This window comes from Branchiostoma lanceolatum, chromosome 3 (assembly GCF_035083965.1).
Source record: "Branchiostoma lanceolatum isolate klBraLanc5 chromosome 3, klBraLanc5.hap2, whole genome shotgun sequence".
NCBI classification, from domain to species: domain Eukaryota; kingdom Metazoa; phylum Chordata; class Leptocardii; order Amphioxiformes; family Branchiostomatidae; genus Branchiostoma; species Branchiostoma lanceolatum.
In genome coordinates, this window is record NC_089724.1 from 24,660,964 (window position 1) to 24,687,969 (window position 27,006).

A 27,006-nucleotide genomic window follows, 5' to 3' on the forward strand; every position below is an offset into this window, starting at 1 on the left:
TCTTGTACATAGACATCCGTACCCAAGCCCTGTATGCTAAAGGAAATAGGTTTCTCTCTACAGTTATTGGTGAAATATCATAGCCATAAGGTATATTGTGTACTTTACAGATTGCAAGGCACTGGTCGAGGTAGCCTTGATAGTTTTGCAGTACGCCCAACATCAATCGATTCTTGTACGTAGACATCCGCACCCAAGCCTTGTAAGCTAAAGGAAATAGGGTTCTCTATACAATTATTGATGAAATATCATAATAACCATAAAGTACATTGTGAACTTTACAGATTGCAAGGCACTGGTCAAGGTAGCCTTGATAGTTTTACAAAGTGTGTAAAGACAAACTAGATGTAAAAGTTAGCGTGAGCTTTTTGCAAACATCTGGTAGCACAGGCTGCAACCAACGTGCTTACTGCAACAGCCTTCATGCTCAAAACTATTCTCCAAGCAGAGCTGTCGGTCGAGAGGTCTAGGAGTGGCCGCGATTTGGAGGGAGGGAAACATTAAAAATTGCTGCCACTTCTCGAGCAAAACCTCTGCTTGGAGAATAGCTACAAACGTAAACTCTCTAGACAAACATGGCGAACGTGGAGTGTTGGTTGATCATGCATTCGCAGAAGAGACGGATCTGCTGGGAGTAGACCTCCCACTCCTCCAGGTACACCCTGGTGCCGTCGCGAACCGTGGGTGAACACTGGCCCTTACGCCGCAGGATGCTGACCGAGAAGGTGCCCTGCTTGCACGTGCCATGTCCTGGTGAAACGGAAAGGGGGAGATAACAAATCTTTATTGACACAACAAAAGTACAGCCACTTTCGTACGGTCTTCTAGAGCCATACAGGTGCATGTGGGTGCAAACCTATGTATGAGAATATAAATAGATCAAGATGTTGACTTTGATGTATCCTTTACACTACTGGTTCTAAGATCTTAATGTATGTTAATGTTTACCTATTTTGTAGGTTTCTGTGTGTTTTCACATCATATTTTAACATTATAGATCACATTCAATCTGTAAATTCATAGTTAATACAAATCCAATTTTGGTCATGGTCCGTCAACAGTTTCCGTCCAGTGAAAACAGAACCTTTTTGAGGAGGGTCATCAATAAACCAGCTTACCATAACCTTGCACCATGAAACACCCCCTATCGGAGGTATCGGTACTGCAGATGGCCTCGTTGATGTAGCGCGGGAAGTAGTCCTCGCCCAGGTCCGTGGTGGCGGCGCACACCGTGCACAGCCGTTTGTATCCGTCCTCGGTCACCGTACCCCGCTCCAGGCAGTAATCCACTTCTGTCGATCCTGAGATCAATACACAACGGACACCTGTCACCTTTTTTATATCCACATCTTTATGGCTCACCGTTTTAAAGACAGCTGGTAATTTTAGGGCGTCAATTTCGGCTTCCAGCTCATTCTTAATAACACACGCCAAAAAACGCCTTCACGCAAACCAGCACTAGGTGTTTCCCAAAACAAGATGAATTCTTTGGTGAACAAAAATGCACATTCAAGACATCCTTGTTCCGCATGTGGTGATAGTTTATCTACTTATCTCTTAACGTCGACTTCCATATACGTGAGACTAGGGAGGTAGTTTGTAACAGAAACAGGCAGCTAGGAAGAGTTTTCCCATCAAAATCTGCTTAAAAGACTTAAAAGACCCTACCTGTTTCGCGTATGATCCTTCTGGAGATGTTGAGAACCTCAGGCAGCACGATGCCCCCAGCGAGACCCTCCGGTATGACATACCGTGTGTTGATTTCGTCTATCTTCACCTGGCGACTGGAGACGGGGAAGGCGAGAAGCTGGAAACGAAGAGGAAAAAAGACATCAGCGATCGTCGATACAAAAATAAACTGCCTTGTCCACGGCTTGTTGACGGATCGCTATGTTGTAACCTGCTTGAAAATTCTACGACAACAAAATCCTACGTCGAATGTTAAAGCCCCGTTGCGGATTTACCTTGAAAGAGGCCCAGGTCTGTAAAACATTATACGATTCAGACATTGAAGTTTTCCTACTTCTAACGGCTTTAGGACCCTTTCCACTACACGGCGACCGTATGGCGACCTAAATTGGTTTGGTGCGGCCCTCGATTTCATAATTGAAGTACTCGAGTATGAATGAGAAAGTAATAATATGGTTGAAAAGACAACAAAATACACAAAACGTAAACAAACTAGTTCTTCATAAACTTCCTTGATTGATCTGTCCAATCTTTGTTCGAGCAGCGTGGTCGCAGCCGTTAATGCAAATGGGGTGTTACCTGTGCCAGTCCTTGTGACAGGGACGCCTGTCGGGGTTCTTTTAATTCCTGTAAGTCGTTGAAGATCTGCTTCTTGATCTGTTCCTTCAGCACAGTATTCGCCAGGTCGATATCCACGTGACGCGACGTCTCGGACGGGTCCTGTATCAGGCGGGAGTCATCATTAGTATGTACTTACACGTAGCCATCTGTACAGGGGAACTCATGACCTGAAATGTCTGTCAGTAGTCACACAGGGTTGATGAATTACTAACTCTGCCAACTCTGAACTCCACTTCCTGCCACTCCCGCAACTTTGACCTTTGCCCTCCACTTCCTGTAACTTGACAACTGCGGAATCGCAGACACACAGACAGACACATAGACAGACACACAGACGGACAGAAACCAATATCTCCTTTCAGGAAGGTAAAAACTATCACCTTCGTTCAAGACGAGAAAACTTCTGTGTTTTCAAACGAAAGCACGTATTTGTGCAGAAAGTACTACTGTCAAAAAGTGTCAGAAAGCTTGAGGCTGATAAAGTTCTGAAACTGTCCCTTACCCCGTACGTCTCTGACAGAGCGATGACGTTAGGGAACTTCCTGGCGTCCTCCCGGGACACGGCCATGTACCGCCTGTTGAACTCTCCCCGCTCCCGCAGGATGTTGAACAGTTCTTTGGACGACCGGGTGTAGCAGCTGTGCGGGAGGTACGAAGGAGGTGCGATTAGTACAGTAAAGAGAGAGATGTGCTTTGATACAGCTAAAAGTCTTCTAATACAGCAAGAAGTTGTTTGCCCAGGTATCTGTTTATGACTCCTTTAATGTTTCACGTGGCCGTTAAACTAACTGCCTTTCGGTGTAACAGTATGTACAAGCTGCGTAAGGCCGGACAGTAAGGTTTGATCCACCCACACTCAGACTAACCCCTACTTTTTTTCCATAGGTGTGATGCTCAAGGCAGGGTTCTCAAACACGGGACCTCCTGCTTCACGTCCCTAACTGAAGCTAGGCACGCATTGTCACCTGAGTCGAGTGAGGAAATAGTTGCAAATACAAATAGTACTTTTCCCAAGGATACAACACCGGGAACTGCTAGCGCTAGGGATCGATTTGAACCAAGAGCATTTAAAATCTAAGTCAACAACCCAGAACCACAAGACCACGTTGTCATCTTGGTAGACGGACATTTGGGTAACTGCTGTGTCCCCAGCTATATAGCGTCTGTACCCTGACCTGTAGCGTCTGTACTCCGACCTGTAGCGTATGTACCCCGACTTGTAGCGTCTGTACCCCGACCTGTAGCGTCTGTACCCTGACCTGTAGCGTATGTACACCGACCTGTAGCGTCTGTACCCCGACCTGTAGCGTCTGTACTCCGACCTGTAGCGTATGTACACCGACTTGTAGCGTATGTACCCCGACTTGAAGCGTATGTACCCCGACCTGTAGCGTCTGTACCCTGACCTGTAGCGTATGCACCCCGACTTGTAGCGTATGTACCCCGACTTGTAGCGTATGTACCCCGACTTGTAGCATATGTACCCTGACTTGTAGCGTCTGTACCCCGACCTGTAGCGTCTGTACCCTGACCTGTAGAGTATGTACACCGACTTGTAGCGTATGTACCCCGACTTGAAGCGTATATGGTCTCACACGGCAATTAGGCCGTCCCATAGGAAATAACGTTGAAACACGAACCTTTCATGGCCGTAATTCCAATAAAAATACAGAGTTGCCGGAGAAGTTTTACTTTCTATTGCAAGCACACACGTTTTTAGACAATGAAAAAAATGTCACCAAAATGTAACCCGAGGAAGCGACATTTAATGGCATTTAAATCTGAAATTACCTGCAAGCCGCAAGAGGCTCCGTGGTGCCGATAGAGCCTGACCGTTGTACTCAGGTCTAAAAGGCGTGTAAGTCCGACAATCGCTTGGATGCCTAAACTTTCCTGCCTTATCCTGTCAGACATGAACAAGCTTCCATCTCAAATGCTTTGTATATCAGGTGGGATCGATCGAAGGTAATTTATGATCGAGTCTACACGCAGTGTAATTCAGGCATGAGACCATATACCCCGACTTGTAGCGTATGTACCCTGACTTGTAGCGTATGTACCCCGACTTGTAGCGTATTTACCCCGACTTGTAGCGTCTGTACCCCGACCTGTAGCGTCTGTACCTTGACCTGAAGCGTATGTACACCGACTTGTAGCGTCTGTACCCCGACTTATAACGTATGTACCCCGACTTTTAGCGTATGTACCCCGACCTGTAGCGTCTGTACCCCGACCTGTAGCGTATGTACCCCGACTTGTAGCGTATTAACCCCGACCTGTAGCATCTGTACCCCGACCTGTAGCGTATGTACACCGACTTGTAGCGTCTGTACCCCGACTTATAGCGTATGTACCCCGACTTGTAGCGTATGTACCCCGACCTGTAGCGTCTGTACCCCGACCTGTAGCGTATGTACCCCGACTTGTAGCGTATGTACCCCGACCTGTAGCGTCTGTACCCCGACCTGTAGCGTATGTACCCCGACTTGTAGCGTCTGTACCCTGACCTGTAGCGTATGTAAACCGACTTGTAGCGCATGTACCCCGACTTGTAACGTATGTACCCCGACTTGTAGCGTATATGGTCTCACACGGCAATTAGGCCGTCCCATAGAAAATAACTTTAAAACACGAACCTTTCATGGCCGTAATTCCAATAAAAATACAGAGTTGCCGGAGATGTTTTACTTTCTATTGCAAGCACACACGTTTTTAGACAATGAAAAAAATGTCACCAAAATATAACCCGAGGAAGCGATATTTAATGGCATTCAAATCTGAAATTACCTACTAGCCGCAAGAGGCTCCGTGGTGCCGATAGAGCCTGACCGTTGTACTCAGGTCTAAAAGGCGTGTAAGTCCGACAATCGCTTGGATGCCGAAACTTTCCTGCCTTATCCTGTCAGATATGAACAAGCTTCCATCTCAAATGCTTTGTATAACAGGTGGGATCGATCGAAGGTAATTTATGATCGAGTCTACACGCAGTGTAATTCAGGCATGAGACCATATACCCCGACTTGTAGCGTATGTACCCTGACTTGTAGCGTATGTACCCCGACTTGTAGCGTATGTACCCTGACTTGTAGCGTATGTACCCCGACTTGTAGCGCATGTACCCCGACCTGTAGCGTTACCCCGACCTGTAGCGTATGTACCCCGACTTGTAGCGTATGTACCCCGACTTTTAGCGTCTGTACCCCGACCTGTAGCGTCTGTACCCCGACCTGTAGCGTCTGTACCCCGACTTGCTGTTTGATGTCGAAACCCGTCGTGCGACAAAGGTGCCTGGCTCTTACCGTGTCCGTAAGATCTCCGCCTGCGCCTCCTCCGCGATGTCCTTGATGGGAATGCCCACATCCGTCCCATCCCCGGTCTTCGCGCTCAGCTGAGGGACGACTCCTGCCACGCCAGGCGGGGGAACTGCCATCATGAACCGCTGAGGCCCCAGGAGTCCTTCGGGGTAGCCCTCCGGGTGATCTGAAACAGGCTACATGGACGACGGGTCTGATGATATTTCATAGTTTTCATGGCTTGTTTGACCTAATGAAATTCGTTAACGTCCGAAAAGTCAGGTTTAAGGTCGTGATCATATTTGTCGCAAGCCTTCGTATGATTTTTAAGCAATCTATGACAGAAATAACCGCCGACAAGGATCTAAGACAGCTAGTTTAGTGACAACGCAACTTCATTTTGCACGACATATGTACAACTATCCCACGAATGCCCTCAGTTCGCGATCGTACGACAACCGTATTCGACGAATGTGACCGATCACAAAGTGAAAGCCTGAGAGAAAAAGAGTAAAAGATGAAGCTGTAACGAGGGATTATAGAGACTACGTTTGAGCCTTTCGAAGATAGAGAAAGAGAGATGACTATAGGATGAGAATGATATAAGAAAATGTAAACAAAAGATCTTTACCTCCACAGGTCTGATATTCCTTGTTTTTAAAATCTCGTCGATGTCGACCTCGTTGACCGTTTCAGACGCTGCATAAAAGATCATAGATAGTTCGTGTAAAGGATCACATGTTACATATGGCATAAGGCTCCATTCATACCGGGGCGGACCCCTCCGACAAGTGTGTTGGATCTGTAACGTGCTCAATGTGTGGCCTTAAGTCCTGTTCGAGAGCACGTCCCAAACCGAAGCTATAGGTACTCATTTTCGTGCGTGCGAGGAAATAGGTGTTACATGTATAAGTGCCTTTTCCAAGGGAACATAAGACTTGGGGCCTGCCAGGAATTCGGACCCAGGACCTTAAGATTCTTAGCCAAAGTTTGTTTTATCCAGCCGTGAACAATATTTATATGTACCTAGTATCGCAGTTCCCCCGAAAGCAGGAGCTGAGATAGAATGGATCGGGTAGAGCGTTCAGGCTAGCTAACAGTGCTGACTGCCCAAATATGGACACACCCACCTGACTGACGTGTTCTGTTCAGCGGTAGTGTTGGCGGCAGGGGTGTAGTAGTGACGTCACCGGTAACATTTGCACCTGTTGTAGCTGCTGTTACTTGTAACGACTGGGCACCTGACTCGGCCTGTCGTCTTGATCTAAGGACCATGTTCCTCAGAAACGTTGTTCTCGGGTTGTGCACATTTAGACGTGGTTTCCTTGAAGGTGCGCCCTCTACCGCACATAGACAGCACAGCAGTATTATAGGGATGGTTGAATTTGGTACCTAAGATGAACAAGCAGATGCATAAATAACAATTAATAGGACCAGAAGATATACTTGACTTTGCACACTTTCATATCAAGGCTCATTGACTTAATGTGTGTTTGAAAGAAATTTCACATGTAATGAAGAATTCCTATAGCAAGCGTAGCGCGTATAATGCAACCAATTCTCATTAATTATGTTAACCATGTTCTGCAGGTGTATTTTGTTGAAATCTTTGGAAGAGCACAATTATGCTCTAACAAAATTTTAAACAAAAATGCACCTGCAGTTCCAAAACATGCCATTGGAGGGTCAAAACCTACGCCAGTTACCCCAACGTCAAAAGCTATTTGCCACCATGAAACTACAGCATGTCCATAACAGAACATACAAAAAGCGCTGCAGTACCAAGGAAAACCACCAGAAGGCCTTTGACATTCGTCTTTCCAAGACCTATACTCACATACGGAATATCGTCAAAATCCATCCAGACATTCTGTAAGTTACGCTGGCCAAATTATACAGAAACAAAAACAGACAGACCCTGGACAAACCGACAGACACGCCAAAATCAGTTACGGACTCCGAGGTAACTAGGATACAGACCTGGGTGGGATGCGGAACTCCTGAGTAAATTGTGAAGGTATGTAAAACTCCTCGATTCAATTCCACAAACCCTAATCCAATTCTAATCTTAACCCAGGAAAAAAATACCGTAAAAGTGTTGATATGTCCACTCCTTGGGGGAACAACATGCCCCTCCCATTCCACGGCAGATAGATTAGTTCACCCCCATAACGTCCGCCGAGCGACGAGGTGACTTGAAATGTGACTTACCAAAAATTAAATGAAAAAAAATATCATCACAACTCATTTATAATAGAATACTTATTTATGGTTTGGTCGCACAGTTACGAGGTATTACGGCATTTCCTGTGAAAAATAGGAAAGGACAAACCATCGTCAAGGAGAGTGGTTTCATGAAATCTAATTGAAAATGAATTCCACGCCTATTTAGCCCAATTATGTATAATATTCTAAGAATGTATGATGCTATGGCCCACCCCCACCCCCTACTTTGTCCATACATAATCTGGGATCTGGTCAGATATTTGGCGCAGAACTTTGGAACCAACGCCACACTTTCTTTGTGTCTTTGAATTACGTTTTGCTGTCACGTTCAAGCCATGATTTTTTAGTAATAAAAAACTTCGACATAAGATAAATACAGTAGAATCCGCTTAACTGCACCACCCATTTGTCAGCGTTTTTGGTGCAATTATCCGGCTGGTGCAATTATGCGAAATGCCCAGCTGGACCGCACCACCATGGGCGAGGGGGTGAATCGTTAGTCAGAAACACTAGCACAAAGAAAACAGACGAAATTCTTCAGTTATCAACTTTATTTATTGACCCTTTGCTGAAAATAAAGAAATGACTACGAACCTGTTTTGATTTTGCATTCTCTCATTTTTCCATGCGATCTACCGTATTACAACACACGTAATGTTACAGGGGAGGCATTCTGAAACATCGTCATGCCACTCATGGGATAACAGTTTCTGTGATACATCACGTAGAGTGCAGTTGTCGATTTACGTAAATCATGTACCGCCATGAAACTAGGAATTGAAACTTAAACTTGGTTACTGATTACGGGTGACCAGCCCGGGACCTCCCATACGATTCCTATCAACGTAACTGCCAATGGAGACCGCCTTCTTTTGCTACTCAAAACAGTTTTAAACATATTGGCGGTATTGCGCCTTTACACCGGCAGGTATCGGCTCATTAATACCGCGTTTGCCGATTTTAGCGCACCTTTTGAGTTAACTTGTCGAGGATTTTTTTTTAAAAATGGTGCAGTTATCCGGCATTGGTGCCCATGCGCGGTGCAGATAAGCGGAGTCACTAACAATGCAGCGAATGGGAACCGGTTTGGGATTTTGGGATTCGGTGCAGTTAAACGGAAGGTGCGTTTATCCGAGGTGCAATTAAGTGGCTTCGTCTGTACATGCATCCAGGGTACCGGTTATGCTTCGATCCCATTTCCAATCCGGGGCCCGGGCAGCTTGTGGGAATAATATGATATAAAAGAGACACCAAAAGACACAAAACGTAAGTCACGGTAAAAAAAAAAATACTCCTAACCATATTCTGTGTATTTCCTTTATATGCATGTTTTATTTTTCGATTCCGCAAACAGCTCGGCCGGGCACGGATAGGAAATGGGACCGAAGCATAAGTGTGTGTCATATCTAGAACAGAGTTCAAAGTCTTGAATCCTTGATTCAAAACCGTTGGGACACGTTTGACGGCGATAGCTGAGTGATTGGATTTATGTAACCCTTGATAATTAAAACATGATGCACGATGCAAAAGTATTATTGAAAAAAGAAAAAAAAAAACGTTAAGAATATTTAGCCTCCGTTGCAGTCCTTTTCCCCGCAGCTTTTTTTTTTTCCAATTTTTTTTTGGGGGGGGGGGGGGGTGCCGCGTATCTGCTTGGGATCCCGTATCCGCCGTGCCCCTGTGTCCGCTATAGACCCTGTGTCTGCTGCTGGGGAAGAGACACAGGGTCTAAAGCGGACACAGGGGCACGGCGGATACGGGATCCCAAGCAGATACGCGGCGCCTCCCCCCCCCCCCCCCAAAAAAGAAAATGAAAAAAAAAACGCTGCGGGGAAAAGGACTACAACGGAGGCTAAAGAATATAGTTCTTTTTCTATGGAATTCATAGAGAGATCTGTGGAACTCTGTCACATCCTGTAGTTGCGTGTGGGTATCATAAGTCTGACCTGGGCCCTACTTACGTCTCTCTTGCGTAGGAGGTTACAAAAATGTACGTGACGCAGCCCTAGTGTGTGAACAGGTGTAACCCTACGCGTTCATGGCGGAAACAGGTGTAACCCTACGCATTCATGGCGGCAAGTTCTTCATTTACGTCATATGGGAGGGGTCGATTAGATCTGTATAGAACCAGTCTAGAGGCTTTTCATTGACGTTGGGATAATCATGATCATGATTTGAATCCACCTCGACAATGTTGACAGGTAATTTGATTACAGCAACATGTATGATGGTATTTTTAACAGATCCTTGACGTACACTGTAATCATACATGGCACTAATGGCGTCAAATGAAAAGCCAGTATATTGGGGCAGAAAGATCTGAAAGGTTTACACAGCTATTTGATGACATATTTCAAACCCCTCCATGTACACCTTTCAGTGTCATATCAAAGTTGATCCAAAAATAGACATTCTTAAGAATTCAAAGGGTGACTAAGAATGGAAAATCTACTACTTGATTGAATGCAGAGTGTGGTCGTTGTAGGTGTTGCTCTTGTGCAAGTTTGAAAAGTACAAAGAAAAAAAGACACACACACAAATTTGTATAAGAAGCTACTCTCCATTTCCAAAATGATGAAATAGTTGATGCCGTGATACCTAGGACCTAGTCTTCTTCGCACAGTCTAGGGGCGCCGCCGTTGATTTCGAGGGGGGGGGGGGGGCTGATTCATGATTTTCAACATCGGCCAGGTTTTCTGATGGCTGAGATAGGTAATTTTCAGGGGTAAGTTGCATTTAGAGAACATGGCCCATGTGACCCCCCCCCCCCCCAGAAGTCTGCGAAGGAGGCTATCTAGGACCCAAGTTACAAATCCCGACTGGAATGTGCGCAAAATATTTGCAGTGTCTGCATGTCATGAATATGAAGTGATTACTCAAAACGTGCACAATGCCGGACCCTTCACACAGAGAGATGACTTGCAAACAGTATATGTTTGACCCGTCTTGTGCCGCTACATTTCTCAAGTACAGTTGCCACTGTAATCTTCGGCAGGTCCAACACTTGTGACATGTCGACGCAGCTTCCGGATTGATTTGTGGGAGGGCCGTCAAAACCTGCCATTGATGTGACAGCCTGGACCCTGCCTTGTACCAACAACGGTCTGTGGAATCTCCAAGCAGATGCAGGGTGCGGCGTTGAGTTTTATGTATGCTTTGTTACCCTTTTTATGAACGTGTTTCTAGTGGTCCGCGTTTTTCTTTCTTTACCTTCCCCTTATAAAAAATGTGCATAAAAAGCCTCAAATGCACGCAAACGTACCCTACAATTGCTTGGAGATAGGGTCTGAAACCCTCGCTTAAAGAGTGTAGACGTTTCCACGCATTATTTCAATTAATTTATGACACAAAGAACATGCTATAAAAGAACATACATCTTCACAGAACAACGTAATCTCCGAGCAGATATAGAAATGTGCATCGTGAACGTTAGCATTTTGCCTTTTAACATCTGCTTGGAGATTAGAAAAAACGACCGTTTTTTTTCCATATCTGACCATTCCCTCTCATAAAGTGATGTAAAATATGTATGAAAATGTACTATTCAAACCAAATTTAAACCTTAAACCCTCGAAATATAAGCCACAAAACTATAAACCCCCATCGCACCTAAGCTATCCACTGTACTCTCCATAGAAGTAGACACCTAACATGTCATTAGCTGCACTTCCCACCCATATTTCCATACCAACAGCTGAGCTAGCAGACTTAATCATTAGACCATAAAATAAAACCAAGCTACCACGAACCACGAACGTTCGTTTTTTTTTGTGTCAAAGAGGGACAAAAAAAGTGCAGAGAAATGCCCCCAATGAGTCACCACGCGGGAATATTCATGTGGACTGGCCCTCTACATGCAACTGTTGACCAAGTAACAAACATGTTTCAACGTAAGTAGCCTTACGTAAAAGTTAACGAACCTACAAGAATGACATATACCACAACGTAGTCTATAATTCTATGTCTTACCTTGTGCTGCATGTTTTCTCCTCGCGTTCGCTCAGATCGTTGAACAGAATGTTGGTGGGGACCAAAATGCCGTGTGGAAACCGTCCTCTCGATATTATTCTTGTTTGCTGTCAACGATGTTTGCCTTTCCCCCGCTCTCCCTTTGTCCGGTCGTGAGTTCCTGTGTGCCTGAGTGAAAGGCTGAGATCTACAGCTGCATTTCCTGAGAGAAAACTGTCGAAGGAACTGTCTTTGTCGAGGCGTTCACGTTTACACTTTCCTTTACACGTACTAGGTTGAAGTGGCGTGAATCAGACCCAACATGGGCTTAATCCGTTCCGCCCTTACTTCAGTTGACGGACACTTCCCGTCTCAAGACAGCCAATCAGATTAAGCCGGCATTGACTTGATTAGTTTTCATACAGGCAGAGAGCTAATATTCTATAGTGCACGGTTCAATATGCGCCAGGGTAAGAAGGTGGGGTGGGGGACTAGGACTCAGTACATGTATAAACATTTGACTATCCAATACAAGCCTGATCCTTATATCTGCTTGGAGACAAGAGAGCCGCAGGAAACGGTATAGAAAAAGACCAGCCGGATTCTTACATCTGCTTGGAGATACCCGTTAGTATAGCGAATCGTGTGGGTCAATCTGGTTCGACCGTAACCAATGCGCCATGTCGAGAGAACGAATAGCAGGCATTACACGGAATAACACGTTCATTCACGCAAATGATCCACTTACTAACGGGGCTTACAGGGTAATGGCATTTCCCCTCCCACGCGCAAAAAGGTAAGACTGAGGTCGAAGCATGACGTTTTTTCATTAGATAGTACTATCAAAAGTGCAATATGACTTCGCTACGGCTCGTGTTTTCCTCCAAGCACACCGGGTCACTCCTACTCTTCTCGACAAGTGTGTTGGGTTTTTTACGTGCAGAGGTTCGACGCCATATTCAAAAGCTCCCTCATATCACACACGGGGCAGCCGGCTTTACGTCCTCACCCGAAAGGACGATGCGACTCTTTTCCAGTCGTGTCCAGACCCGAGTGCGCAGACCTCTACACAACGCGGATACAACGCCCAAAACATAGCCAAATCCTAATCTTCAAGCAGATGTCGGGTAGTCAATGGTAAAGTTTTTCTGACAGAACTCTTCTCCAACTGTTAGAAAAGCAAATTTTTTCCAACTCAATATCTACTTGGAGATCAAAGAAGCCAATGGATTTTCCCATTCCCAATGCTCCAATGAAATGATAAATTGTAAATAAAAAGCTCTTGGCTTTGAATTTTCAGGGTTGCTTTGCGATTCAGCGCAAGTCATGATGAGAACGACATCTGTTGTTGTTCCTGAATTCGATATTCAAACTACGGTTGTACCGCGGTATCAACACATTACTATATATATATATGGCCTCCGCCGGTCAGTATTGACCATGGTAAAATCCTAATTCACAGCAGCCCTACAGCATCGACTATGGCTAAACAGCCGTATACGAGAATGGCATTCTCTGCCACAAAAATCACATCTGTAAGCTGACTCAGTTCTGTTACAAAGCTCTTTTCTGGGAATCCGCTTTTCTTCTGCGCTGTGCATCAGTCTGGCTTCTCCTGATTTGAGCTGTCTGGACAGTGTGCATCTCCACCTGGAACGGTGACTTGCAAGGTCCTCCCAGTGCTCCGTATCAATATCTAGAGCCTTTAAGTCCCTCTTGCAGACATTTTTACTAGAGCGTAACAAACAGTATCAGGCTTTTAGTTCGTTTAGTTCGGTACGTCACCTTCAGACGACATTTGCAGCAAGTTTCTCCTTGACCAAGATGTCGTCATGACTACGGCATATCCGCCGGCGAGAGAGAAATGAAAAGGCGTTGAAAAACCTCTCCGGTTTGGATGTTTGCTCAGTACTATACACAAGGTCGCTTTTGTGTTGTGATAAGAAAACAACTGAATGAATGAATACCTTTATTGCCATATAGTCTATACTGTAGTCTAGTAAGTGAACTTCGGCTTCTTCTCGCTTCTTTATGTCAGGTCATGTTGATTTGATTAGGGGTATGAAGTAGGGAAACATAGATTGTCTATAAAGTTCAACTCTGTCTCAACTGTGTGTGTGTTTGGGGGGGGGGGTAGTATGTTGTTTAGGGTGGCTGAGGCAAAATTTCCTTGGGGGTATATATGTTAGACTATCATCCAAGCAGAGGTTTCGGTAAGGGCTAGGAGTGGCCGCGAAGGAGGCAGACTCGGCGTTGAAAATCACTGCCACTCCTAGTACCTCAACCGAAACCTTGGCAATTGCTTTTCCGAACACTTTCTACTGTCGCAGGTCAGCATACATTCACTATTTCTCTTCATTCTATTAGTCTATGGGTGTTTCGTACTCATATCAATGTCATTCTCAAATATTGATGTAAACGGAAAACTGGCATGTTTTAGGGAAAGGGAAGAGCCGTGTAGACCATAAATAAAAAATAGGCTAAACGCCTGTCACATGAGGTGTATGCGCCGTACCCTTGGCATATCATGGAAGGACAAAGTGACCAACACCGAAGTGCTGTCCCGCGCCGGCCTCCCCACCATGTTCACCCTGATCAGGCAGCGCAGACTCCGCTGGCTAGGCCACGTCCGTCGCAATTCCCAAAGACCTTCTCTACGGAAAACTGATCTCAGGAAAGAGACGTACCGGGAGGCCACAGCTGTTTTTCAAAAATGTCTGCAAGAGGGACTTGAAGGCTCTAGATATTGATACGGAGCACTAGTACTGGGAGGACCATGCAAGTGACCGTTCCAGGTGGAGATGCACACTGTCCAGACAGCTCAAATCAGGAGAAGCCAGACTGATGCACAGCGCAGAAGAAAAGCGGATCCGCAGAAAACAGCTTTGCAACATAACTGAGTCAGCTTACAGATGTGATCTTTGTGGCAGAGACTGCCATTCTCGTATAGGGCTGTTTAGCTATTGTCGATGCTGTAGGGCTGTTGTGAATTAGGATTTTACCATGGTCAATACTGACCGACGGAGGCCATAAATGCTTTCCTTTTTCTCTTTTTAGTTATTAAGCGCACTGCATTCAGCCCTTATGGGCATGAATATGCAATAAAGATCATTGTCATTGACCGTAAACAATGACTCTAACACAACGCTCACATCCACGGACTCAGAGAAAAGACTACCAAGACTTTTCCTTCACCATGACATTTATTTGGTACATCTGAACTTCTACATTCCTTGAACTTGTAACACTGTTGCTTGTAATCTTTACTTGGTGTCTGCTAAATATGCGGTGGTACAAACTTGGCAAGAAAGGACTATAATTGATGACGACACAAATTCTACAAACTGCCTTTCACCGTTGAACACGGCGTGACTCAAGCACAAATACACACACACACGCATCACACACACGCATCACGCACACGAACACACATACATGCACACACACACACATGCACACACACACACACACGCGCGCATCACGCACACGAACACACATACATTCACACACACACATGCACACACACACACATACACACACACACACGCGCGCATCACGCACACGAACACACATACATGCACACACACACATGCACACACACACACACACACACACACACACACACACACACACACACACACACACACACACACACACACGCCGTTGTTCCCACCTGAAGTTAGCATCATGGTGTACATTTGGATAAGCCCAATAGAATGAACATACACAGCTATGTATGCACCAATGGTCTCTAGAAGTATGCAGTAATTAAAGTTTATAGTAAAGCCTATGCTGTTTGCAAGTCCTTAGGATATGCCAGTTTAGAACATTTTGTTTGTAAGGCCGTGTTCACACTCTGCAAAATCTATGCGAATCAATTCCCATCAAATTTTTCCATTCGAATCGAATCAATTCCTATCAAATCAAAACCGTGCTCTTGCATCCACACTCAAGGTCGGAGAAAACAGTATTTATCCACGACCCCTGGGGATACATCAAGGTACATGTATAAAGTAGTATGGCGAAAATTCTGTGTGTGTGTGTGTGCGTGTGAGTGTCTGTTTATTAGTTTGTGCGAGTAACTGTGTGTGTGTGTGTGCGTGCGTGCGTGCGTGTGTGTGTGTGTGTGTGTGTGTGTGTGTGCACGTGCGTGTGCGTGTGTGTGCGTGTGTGTGCGCGCGCGCGCGTGTGTGTGTGTGTGTGTGTGAGGGGGGTGTCCTTGATTAGTTAGTTGTTTTATCATGTCAGGCGCTGACAAAGGCATGCAGGGGACTCCCATTCATCACGCCGCATTCACAGCCAACACCCACAACGATATCCTCTTGCTGCCAGTTGCCACCTACTTGTCTCTGGACGCGTTTATGTTGAGTGCGCTGTCTGCAATATCCATAGCCTGGAAAACAGTTGTGATACAATCTTAACAGGCTGATGGATTGATTGGACTTCATTTTTGGATTGTATCCTTTAACCCTCAGACACCCGAGTGGGGTCATTTTTTACTTCAGGCGTGGATTTTGACGTGCTATTTGAACATGTTTGATCTGAAAAAAAATCCTGCGGTGACTTTGTCAATAGACATCTTTTCTAACCTCTCATAATTTTCTAGGGAGATGGGCACAATGCTGTTGATGTTATATAGGAAAGTCTGTGTTGAGTCCGCTGGGGTCATTTTTGACCCCAGCCAAAATAATGTGCTGTTTTTGAGACCTGCCCTCTGTAACTCCTGAACTAATTATTGTATGACCACCAAATTTTCAGAGGATGATGCACATGTGAATTAGTATTACCGTAACAAATTTCATGTCATAATGACGTAATATGACGTCATTATGACGCAATTTTATTGGATTCTATCCGCCGTCTTGAATTTTGACGGATGACGTCGACATCAAATCAGCATAAAATATCAATGTTGAATCATAAAAGTTACATTGGATTACATAAGATGATAACAATGTAAGAAAGTACATTTGGCGTACCAACAAAGCCTCGAAACGTCATTGTTTGAACTGAAATTAGCAGATTTTGTAAAATATGCCCGTCAAAAACCAGTTGCCATGGCAACACGAAAAACGATGAATTTACTTTATCAATTTGAAATTTTTTTAAGGACATTTTATGAAAAGCCACCAAGTTTGGTGGCTCTCGCGTAAGCCGTTCATTAGTGATGCAACATGAAATTTGGCGTGGGCCGCAAAAATCACCTCCCGGTCTAAATAGGAATAGTTCAAGAAGTGGTCCTTCTGATCTTTTTGCATAAATTATGATAATGAACGGGAATTATTCATATCTAAAGATGCCAAAACATTCCTCTTACATTGATGAAGCAATGTATGGATAACAATCAGCGAAAAAAGTGAAAAGGGAGATTTTACTGAACAAAAATTTTGGGGTCATTTTTGACCCCGCTCAGTCATTTTAGTCGCAAAAAAAAAAGGTTCGGGTGTTTGAGGGTTAAGGTCGACCGAATTTCAAATCATTGTCGTCGTTTGCCTGCGGGCATGCGCACCCCCTTTTTATATTCAGAAGGTGAGGGGTTCTTCGTGGAAAAAAAATACTACCATGAGCTGCGACCAAAGGTGTGCGGGTGATAACCGTACGACAATGGTTTGAACTTTGGTGGACATTTTCAAACCTGGGCCCGGCCGGGCTGTTTACGGGGAAGAAGAATAAAAGTGTATATCGAGAAAAAAACAGAAAGCATGCTCATGGGTCATCACAATTATTTCTAATGTTTTACGTGTTTTGTTGTCTTTAATATCATTTTCAGTTCCCGCAAACTTGCCGGCCGGGCACTGGTTTGAAAATGTAACCCTAGCATGCCACATTTGCATCGAAGAACACACCGATAGGATTCTTACCTGAAAGACAGCGCGTGTCAGGATCGCACCGAAGCTCGTTCACGAAGGACGGTTTGTAGTCACCTCCGAGCTGTTTGTAGTACCAGCAGGCCGAACACAAGCGCACCAGCCCTCCCAGTCCTTCATCGATTTCACCTCGCTTTGAGCAAGATAATTGGTGCTCATATCGGGTGGCTGTAACAACAACATGGGTTGAAAAAGAGAAGTTTTGGACCATAATGTAAATCGTACGAAGCAGCTTCAAAACAGGAGACATCATGTGTCCATGAAATGTTTTGATTATGCAAATGATTTTCACATTTGCATCACCTTTGCTTGGCCATGTACACCTTTAACTGACTTACACATGTGACAGTGTTGACAGTCCAATCATTTACAAATCAACATGGCCTTGCAGCAACTTTCCTAGTTCTACCGGGCACACTACAACCGACGTCACACATGGCGAAGAACTAACTAAAGAGATCTAACTATGCAGCGTTGGTAATCCACAAGCTGTACTTAATTCAGATATACATGTGTTCAATTGGTTCTTGAGAGGACGGTCTTTGGGTATGCTGCGGACTCATGAGAGTTGACATTTTCTCTTCTTGGTCGATTTGGCCTGATATGAGGTCCAGGGATTCATCTGTCAGACATAACGATTTAAATGCCATTTGAATTGTTAGTTAAATCCGTTCTATGATGAGCTTGTTACCTTGTATCCCGATCGGATCGGCTTCGACACGTGAATAAATTATTTGCAGACGATGTTTATTTTTGAAATAAGAGATTTGTTTGCTTTACTAATAACTTGAAAATTGTGTTTTTAAGGCCTAAATCACAGCATTTGAGTGGAAAACGCAAGAAAGCGCGTACCATTGGTAAAACTTAGCCTGACGAATCGCGCTCCTAGTGTCCAACCGGTTTCCGTAACCGCCTTTAACCTCCGGCTGAGAGCTTGTGTAAATACAGGCTATGGTAAAACTGAATACTAAATATTGTCAGCTAATGGTTGCTCACCAAGTTCGTGGGTCTCTGACTCAGCATCCCCGACATCATCAGTTTTATCTGTAGAGACAGAAAAGTCAATGTGAGTCCAGCATGAATGGTCAGTTTACGACTTGGATACTATATATGCATACCAGTGATGATACCAGTTATGGACATACATTGTATATAGCAGGCATTGGATTCACAAGTGATATGGAACTGCATGTTTGCATGTTCGGCATGTATTGCGTTAAGACAGAATCATCTGAATATGGCGTGTATAAAGAATTATAAGCGCAAAAGCGGTGGTTTGCCGTAACATCACACTCCGATCACTATTAAACTCACCCCGTCGATCGTGCTTGAGCTTGTTCAGCAGAAGAGACAACAGCCTCTCTCCTTTCTGTTCCACTGTCTTCAGGGCGGCTTCAGGGTCACTATCTCCTTCTTTCCATCCTTGTGCCCTCCCTACGACCAAGATGGCAGCTAGCACTAGCTGTAGGGAACAAGAAGACATCTGGCTCAAAAGTTTCAAATATCTCCCACACTTTCATCTGCTTGAAACGTGTCTGCGGTTCTGGAATTACCAATATACACAATGCCAAGTTATTAAACATAATAAGTGCTGCTTGTTTTGTCTGCGTGACGTAAAATGTACTACCAAAGCAGGATGGGTAAGGGGTGAAGTCTGCCATCTCTTGATTGCCTTGAACCACTAAAAGGGATAATGATTAGGGGGTGAAAGGGTTTGTGGACCACTAGAAAGACGTGCAAGCGTCTCCAGAACAGGGTTAAAGCAAGCCTGGAGACTTTGCATGTGATTTGCCCTTGGTGAGAAGGAATGTTATTCAACAAGTCTTTGATTATGGCTAATAATCATAATTATAGCCACCAGGGGTCATCTCTGCCCCCTAGGTAGGTCAGTAACAATAGACACGGTACTATGTATGGACAGGTAGGAACCTTGCAGTAAGGTCGACTTGTTATGAAAACCCGCGATGTGAGTTTATGAATCAGTTACTGCTTCCAAAGAAGAAATCCCCCTCTCCAGTTATGTGCGTAGAAAACTATGTAGATCTATAGACTAGACATTTTTTCAACCCTTTTACGTTTTTTTATGTGTTTGTTCCCTTGTAGCTGTAGGGTTTGACTCTGAAGATAAAGATTGTCTATTAGTACGAACCAGAGAACAAACACCAGAGCAGGGATCAGAAACGTACACTATACTGAGCTGAATCAAATTATATTAAACGACAGAAAAACGTAACATAACTCCATGTGTTTTGATGTTGGGTAGACAACTAGTCTTATTTGACCTTGGCGCACTTTGGTGCCCCGCCCTAAATGTTGTTGTTCATTCCGCCCTTTTCTAACTTTTTGTTGTTGCTTTTATAGAGCTTCATAAGCCATAATAGAGATACTTCATTGACTTAAGCGTGTTCACGAAGCTAAAAGGTCTTGTATCAAACGTAGTTGGTACCCTGGACACGACGGACTTTCAGACTTCATGCTGTTTTGAATTTTGTTTGAGACCATGTCATCTTTTTGATGTAGATTATCACGTATACATTTCATAATAACTTTGGTCCAGAGAAAGTGAGGATCAGAGGATCTGTATTCTTTGGACCGCGTCTGCCTCTACCTGACTTACTACCCGTTATTCTCCACAGTAACACAGATGCAAATCAAAAATGAATTCTACAAAATTATGAAAGAAAGTACAAGACAGAAGCACCCACCAGACGTTTCATGGCGACAGGTTGTAAGTTGAATCTGCAAACCTCTGTTCTCGTAGATCCGACAAGTCTACCAACGCTGTCTGAGCGAAAGTTGTTACCTATTTATCATACGCACGGTCAGAGCCGAGAGTGTGGCTGCAGCTGAGAACCAAGCGGCGACTGTACTGGATCAAATCTCATGTCCAAATATGGTAGGGTGAAACGTCACTCTACCTCTGGACCAATGGGGGAAGGGGTAGGGCTAGTGGTTTACAATGATAATGATCAACCGACCCTCTGGCTCCGGTGATAATTATATGATGGTAGTTTGATATCTAACAAACATTAAACACGTCATAAGACGAAGAATGTAAGGGGAAATGAAAGTCTAGTGGTGAACGACTCGTATGTACTACATGAACGTGGGTGACTGGAAAGACGGACAAAATGTCGCAAACGACATCTGCTTGGAGATTAGCCTGTGCATGTGAACTGTCCGTTTTGTGAGAAGGAATGTCGTTTTACGGGCGTTTGATTCTGCCTATTAACCCCCCTACACAATGTAGCTGCCAGGGGTCATATTTGGCCTAGCCTAAAGGCTGGTAAGAATAAACATGTCACTATGTAAGAACAGGGGAGTGATCTTGTAGTAAGGTAAACTTGCACACAAAATCTGTACCTGTGAAACTGCGATCTGAGCTTATCAATCTGTTTACGGATCAGAAATACGTACACTGCATCAAGTTGATTCAAATGGACAATGTACTTTTTATACACAACTTTTTCTGCCTTCCGGGACTTATTTGACTAGTTATAACCCACAGTCGGGCTACTGCATTGCCTCTAGTGTTTTCATGAAACCAAAACGTCTTGATGGAAATGAAGTTTGTGCCCTGCACAAGACAAAGTTCGAATTCCGAACTTCATGCTGGTTTTGCTTTAATCTGAGTTCATGCCACTATTGATAGTATTTCACATAAAACGAGACATGTCAAGCCTTGGATGTGGATAGTGACATTCCTTTTATGATAACGTCGGCCCGAAAAGAGTGAGTTCACAACGCCAGTTGTGCCAGAAGATCTGCATTCTTGATCTTTAGAACTCGTTTGCAGCCTACCTTCTACTTGTTTTTTTTCCACAGGAACACGGATGCAACGCAAAACTCATAAGTAACTCTACAATATTCTGAAAGAAAGAACAAAACAGAAGCACCCACCAGACGTTTCATGACGACAGGTTGAAATTTGAGTCTGTAAACCTCTCAAAATCTGTGAAACTGCGACCTGATGAGTTTATCAATCAGAGTACGGATCAGAAACGTAAACTGCACCGAGTTGAATCTAATGTAACTTGTCACTCGACAGGCAAACTTAAAATGACGTGCTTTGATGTTGGGTAGACATCGCCAGCGGGTACACAGGTTTTAATGGTTCACCTTAATTGGCGAGTTCTTGGTGCCCCGCCCTTAATTACCGTGTTGTTAGTGTTGTTCATTCCACTCGTTTGGTTGAAAATGTTCAACTTTTTTTTTGCCTTTCGGGACTTATTTAACTAGTTATAACCCACAATAGGGCATTGCCTTGCCTCTAGCGTCTTCCGTGAAACCAAAACGCGCGCAGGCTAAACGTCTTGATTGAAACGAAGTTTATGACCTGGGCAAGACAGACTTCTAAACTTTATGCTGGATCTACTTTAATCTGAGTTCATGCCACTATTGTTAGCATTTCACATAAAACGAGACATGTCAAGCCTGTATGTGGATAGTGACATTCCTTTTATGATAACGTTGGCCCGAAGAAAGTGAGTTCGCAACGCCAGTTGTGTCAGAAGATCTGCATTCTTGATCTTTAGAACTCGTTTGCAGCCCACCTTCTACTTGTTGTTTTCCACAGGAAAACGGATGCAACGCAAAAATTATAAGTAACTCTACAATATTCTGAAAGAAAGAACAAAACAGAAACACCCACCAGACGTTTCATGGCAAGAGGTTGAAATTTGAGTCTGTAAACCTCTGTTCTCGTGGATCAGTGTACAAACGCTGTCTGAGCGAACGATGTTTCCTATCTATCATGCACAGGCACTGGTGCACCGGTAGTAAGTGATGGCGAGATCGTCGTCTGGAGCCTAAAGTTTCAAATGTCTGACGAGCCGGCTCCTGCGGTTCACAGCAAAAATGGCATAGGTCCGAGCTGTGGTTAACCAAGTTGATCACAGGGCATGGCCAAATACGGTAGGCTGAAACGTCACTCTACCTCTGGACCAATGGGTGATAGATAGAATGCAGGGTTTTGAGGACCCTTCTGGGGTTTACAAGGATAACGATCAACCCGGCCTTCTGGCTCCGGTGATGATGACATGGTGGTGTTTTGATATCTAGTAAACTTTTAACTCGTCATAAGATTAAGCATTTGAAGGGGGAAATGCAAGTCTACTGGTGAACGACTCGCATATGCTACATAAACGTGGGTGACTGGAAAGACGGACAAAATGTCGCAAACGACATCTGCTTGGAGATTAGCCTGTGCATGTGATCTGTCTTTGGTGAGAAGGAATGTCGTTTTACGGGCGTTTGATTATGACTAATAACCCCCCTTAGCTGCCAGGGGTCAGATGTGGCCTAGCCTAAAGGCTGGTAACAATAGACATGTCACGTAAGGACAGGGAGTGACCTTGTAGTAAGGTAGAATTGTTCTCAAAAAACATCTGTCTTTATAAACCATAAACGAACACTGCACCAAATATGCATCAGTCCCCACTCCTGTCATGAATGATAGAATTGCGCTGTCTACATTGCCGGAAAGCTCGGAAATCTATAGATAATCTAATCCGCCAATGCTAACATCTATCAGCAGACCTGTAGAAAAATAATTTTCATTGTTAGGTAATACTGTAAATGCATTAAAGTTCACGTGGATTTTATTTCGCGCTAAGGCGAAACTGGAATATGCGGCAGCGCTACAGTCACATACTGCTACGGTATTGGACAAAAATGTTCGCCAAAAAAACACCGCAAATATTTCTGCATTTACAGTACTAGATAAAGGTAAAAAAAAAACTTTAGAGAAGCAATTTTCATTATTAGTTGAATAAAGGTAATAACTCCAGGTATCGAGATACTCAATAAAGTAAACGGTTAGAAGTTTGCCGTGTATTCATATATGAATATGTGGGTGAGAAAGCTGTGTAAGACTGAGCGAATCAGTCGGAAATTCTGGTGGGTACATTTTGATTGGAGAACAGTTTAACTCTTCATAGTGTATTTCACCAACTCATATTAACTTTCCTGCTGATGTATAATGTGTAGATACGGTGTAATGCTAGTTCACTTAAGGAAAGGAAAGGGATCTCGAACCAGTTTAGCTCAAATGAACTCAATGAACAGATGAGCTACTCTTCCACTGGTCGTGACAGAGAAGACAGACGTTATGTACAGTATTTACAGGTTCATTATACCGGGGAAATTCCCCTAGATCTTTTCGACAAGCACAATGAACAGTGGACCACGGCTTAACGTCCCGTCCTAAGGACTGCGATCTTTAACGGTAGCGTGCAAGTACATGTCGGGTGAGCGACACAGCCGGGATCGAACCCGGGGCTTCTAGTTCCAGAGGCAAGATCGCTAACCACTGGACTACGCACACTATCAACCGGGTCGATTTCTGGTAAGAATCAATTGATACCAATCTGGCAAAACAATAAATGATAATTTCTTTCTGTTAAAAGCCGATATTATTGATTACCTTTGTCATCGTAGTTCAAATCCTCCCATGACGAGGTCAGTTCTGTTAAATTCTGGGGTGGAAAGTTTTTGACGTCGATTTCTTCCAACGCAGGGTTATCGAAGCTTTTCAGACAGTGTTCTGAATACGTCAGTTTGTATTTCTGGCGGTATTATTGATGTTGTATCTAGCGTATACCCCTAGATACCTCGTTTTTAAAAATCCCGGTTTTAAGTGAAATCCCGGGTTCAGGTGAAGTAGCGATAGATACATTTAATCATACTTTGCTACTTGACCGTAAATTCCATCACGATAACAAGTCGACATTTAAGTTGTGTAAACAGTGAAGTCGTACTTTGTGAACTTTTGACACCGTCATGTAATTGTTAGGACTGTATCTCAGCTGATAATGTTTGATTTATACTGCATTAATCTTCAACACGATAAGGACCGTGGTGCAGTTAATAGACGTTTGTTACCATTGTATAAAGGTAATTGTTAGGACTGTGTCTAAGTTGATAAGGTGAGGCTAATTATGTTTGAACGCTTGTTGAAATAAATCACAAATGAATGATAAGAAAATTGATTTTTTTTAGTTGACTTGGGTTAAACACAAGATGAAGTTGTCAGCCCCTGTTGACTATGTCCTCCCGACTATCACGCTCGGAAATCCAATCTTTAAGCATACATTGAAGCGTACGTAAATATGGCGTTTATTCATAAGGTATGAATAATTCACCAGCCCAGGCCCAGTTCATCTGCGAGAGATGCGGGCGAGCATGCCACTCCAGGATAGGACTGTTCAGCCATCCCACTAATCCTCGTGGGATGGCTGCCCTTCCCACTAATCCTAGACGACGGGGAATGAGCCAGAGAGAGAGAGAGAGAGATGAATAAACGAACGTTATCTTAACGTATGGTTTAAGGTATGCTTAAAGATCGGATTTCCTGTAGTAGGCTGCGATGTTGGCTGCAGTTAGTCGTGCCAGCTAAATGTTTCAGAATGTTTTCTAAAAGTCGTGAGTGGTCGGGAGATCGTGGAAAGGTCTGGGTGGTCTGGAAGGAGTCGGCAAGTTGTTGGTCATTGGTTCGAAGAAAGTCAAAAAAATTCGTGCCGCGGTTGGAACACGAGTTTGGAGAAACCTTTTGTTGAGGGTTGCCTGGCGAGGGGAGAATTCGGGGCCGTATTCAGCCAGGTTTGATATAAAGCAATGCACCAAGACATGCATGGACACCTTGATTCTCATTCCTTATGAACACTTCACTCCTATGCATCCCCATCACTCACGTCCGCCCTCCTTCACTCCCATGCATCCCCGATCACTCATGTGCACCCCCTTCACTCCTATGCATCCCCGATCACTCATGTGCACCTCCTTCACTCCTATGCACCCCCTTCACTCCTATGCGTCCTACCTTAATCCCAATCACTCACGTGCACCCTCTTCACTCCTATGCATTCCCATCACTCACGTGCACCCTCCTTCACTCTTATGCATTCCCATCACTCACGTGCACCCTCCTTCACTCCTATGCATCCTACCTTAATCCAAATCACTCACGTGCACCCCCTTCACTCCTATGCATTCCCATCACTCACGTGCACCCCCTTCACCCCTATGCATTCCCATCACTCACGTGCGCCCCCTTCACTCCTATGCATCCCCATCACTCATGTACACCCTCCTTCTATCCTATTTATTCCCATCACTCATGTGCACCTCCTTCACTCCTATGCATCCCCATCACTCACATGCACCCCCTTCACTCCTATGCGTCCTACCTTAATCCCAATCACTCACGTGCGCCCTCCTTCACTCCTATACATCCCCATCACTCATGTGCACCCTCCTTCTATCCTATTTATTCCCATCACTCATGTGCACCTCCTTCACCCCTATGCATTCCCATCACTCACGTGCGCCCTCCTTCACTCCTATGCATCTCCATCACTCACGTGCGCCCTCCTTCACTCCTATGCATCCCCATCACTCATGTGCACCCTCCTTCTTTCCTATTTATTCCCATCACTCATGTGCACCTCCTTCACTCCTATGCATCCCCATCACTCACATGCACCTCCTTCACTCCTATGCATCCCCATCACTCACGTGCGCCCTCCTTCACTCCTATGCATCCCCATCACTCATGTGCACCCTCCTTCTTTCCTATTTATTCCCATCACTCATGTGCACCTCCTTCACTCCTATGCATCCCCATCACTCACATGCACCCCCTTCACTCCTATGCGTCCTACCTTAATCCCAATCACTCACGTGCGCCCTCCTTCACTCCTATACATCCCCATCACTCATGTGCACCCTCCTTCACTCCTATGCATTCCCATCACTCACGTGCACCCCCTTCACTCCTATGCATTCCCATCACTCACGTGCGCCCCCTTCACTCCTATGCATCCCCATCACTCACGTGCGCCCCCTTCACTCCTATGCATCCCCATCACTCATGTGCACCCTCCTTCTATCCTATTTATTCCCATCACTCATGTGCACCTCCTTCAATCCTATGCATCCCCATCACTCACATGCACCCCCTTCACTCCTATGCGTCCTACCTTAATCCCAATCACTCACGTGCGCCCTCCTTCACTCCTATACATCCCCATCACTCATGTGCACCCTCCTTCAATCCTATGCACCCCCTTCACTCCTATGCGTCCTACCTTAATCCCTATCACTCACGTGCACCCCCTTCACTCCTATACATCCCCATCACTCACGTGCGCCCTCCTTCACTCCTATGCATCCCCCTCACTCACATGCACCCCCTTCACTCCTATGCGTCCTACCTTAATCCCAATCACTCACGTGCGCCCTCCTTCACTCCTATGAATTCCCATCACTCACGTGCACCGTCCTTCACTCCTATTTATCCCCATCACTCATGTGCACCTCCTTCACTCCTATGCATCCCCATCACTCACATGCACCTCCTTCAC

The 27,006-nt window shown here is 44.7% G+C and overlaps 2 protein-coding genes across 3 annotated transcripts; both read right to left on the minus strand.

The window, feature by feature from the left end:
• Positions 1-565: 565 nt before the first annotated feature.
• On the minus strand, positions 566-7,029 carry LOC136431166 (uncharacterized). Its single transcript, XM_066422445.1, has 8 exons — positions 6,734-7,029; positions 6,235-6,302; positions 5,610-5,800; positions 2,813-2,948; positions 2,269-2,409; positions 1,669-1,807; positions 1,119-1,301; positions 566-750 (listed from the first exon to the last, which is right to left on the minus strand). The coding sequence occupies exons 1-8, from the start codon at positions 6,876-6,878 to the stop codon at positions 566-568; spliced, it is 1,188 nt and encodes a 395-aa protein (XP_066278542.1). The 5' UTR covers positions 6,879-7,029.
• Positions 7,030-15,965: 8,936 nt separating this feature from the next.
• On the minus strand, positions 15,966-22,529 carry LOC136431168 (uncharacterized protein T16H12.9-like). Of its 2 annotated transcripts, none has more exons than XM_066422449.1 (5): positions 22,296-22,529; positions 18,959-19,106; positions 18,641-18,688; positions 17,639-17,812; positions 15,966-16,170 (listed from the first exon to the last, which is right to left on the minus strand). In XM_066422449.1, the coding sequence occupies exons 1-5, from the start codon at positions 22,305-22,307 to the stop codon at positions 16,022-16,024; spliced, it is 531 nt and encodes a 176-aa protein (XP_066278546.1). In that variant the 5' UTR covers positions 22,308-22,529; the 3' UTR covers positions 15,966-16,021. The 2 variants fall into 2 exon arrangements, with proteins under 2 accessions (XP_066278546.1, XP_066278545.1); XM_066422448.1 differs by lacking the exon at positions 22,296-22,529 and adding an exon at positions 20,350-20,665.
• Positions 22,530-27,006: the final 4,477 nt, after the last annotated feature.

Coding starts and splice junctions, on each gene's coding strand:
- LOC136431166 (XM_066422445.1), bottom strand. CDS start 6,878: ATGGTCCTTAGATCAAGACGACAGGCCGAGTCAGGTGCCCAGTCGTTA. Junction 5,801..6,234: donor GGAATATCAGACCTGTGGAG/GTAAAGATCTTT, acceptor TCGTCCATGTAG/CCTGTTTCAGATCACCCGGA. Junction 751..1,118: donor TTTCATGGTGCAAGGTTATG/GTAAGCTGGTTT, acceptor CCGTTTCACCAG/GACATGGCACGTGCAAGCAG.
- LOC136431168 (XM_066422449.1), bottom strand. Junction 17,813..18,640: donor GTCAGAGACCCACGAACTTG/GTGAGCAACCAT, acceptor TTGTTGTTACAG/CCACCCGATATGAGCACCAA. Junction 16,171..17,638: donor TGACACGCGCTGTCTTTCAG/GTAAGAATCCTA, acceptor ACTGTTTTCCAG/GCTATGGATATTGCAGACAG.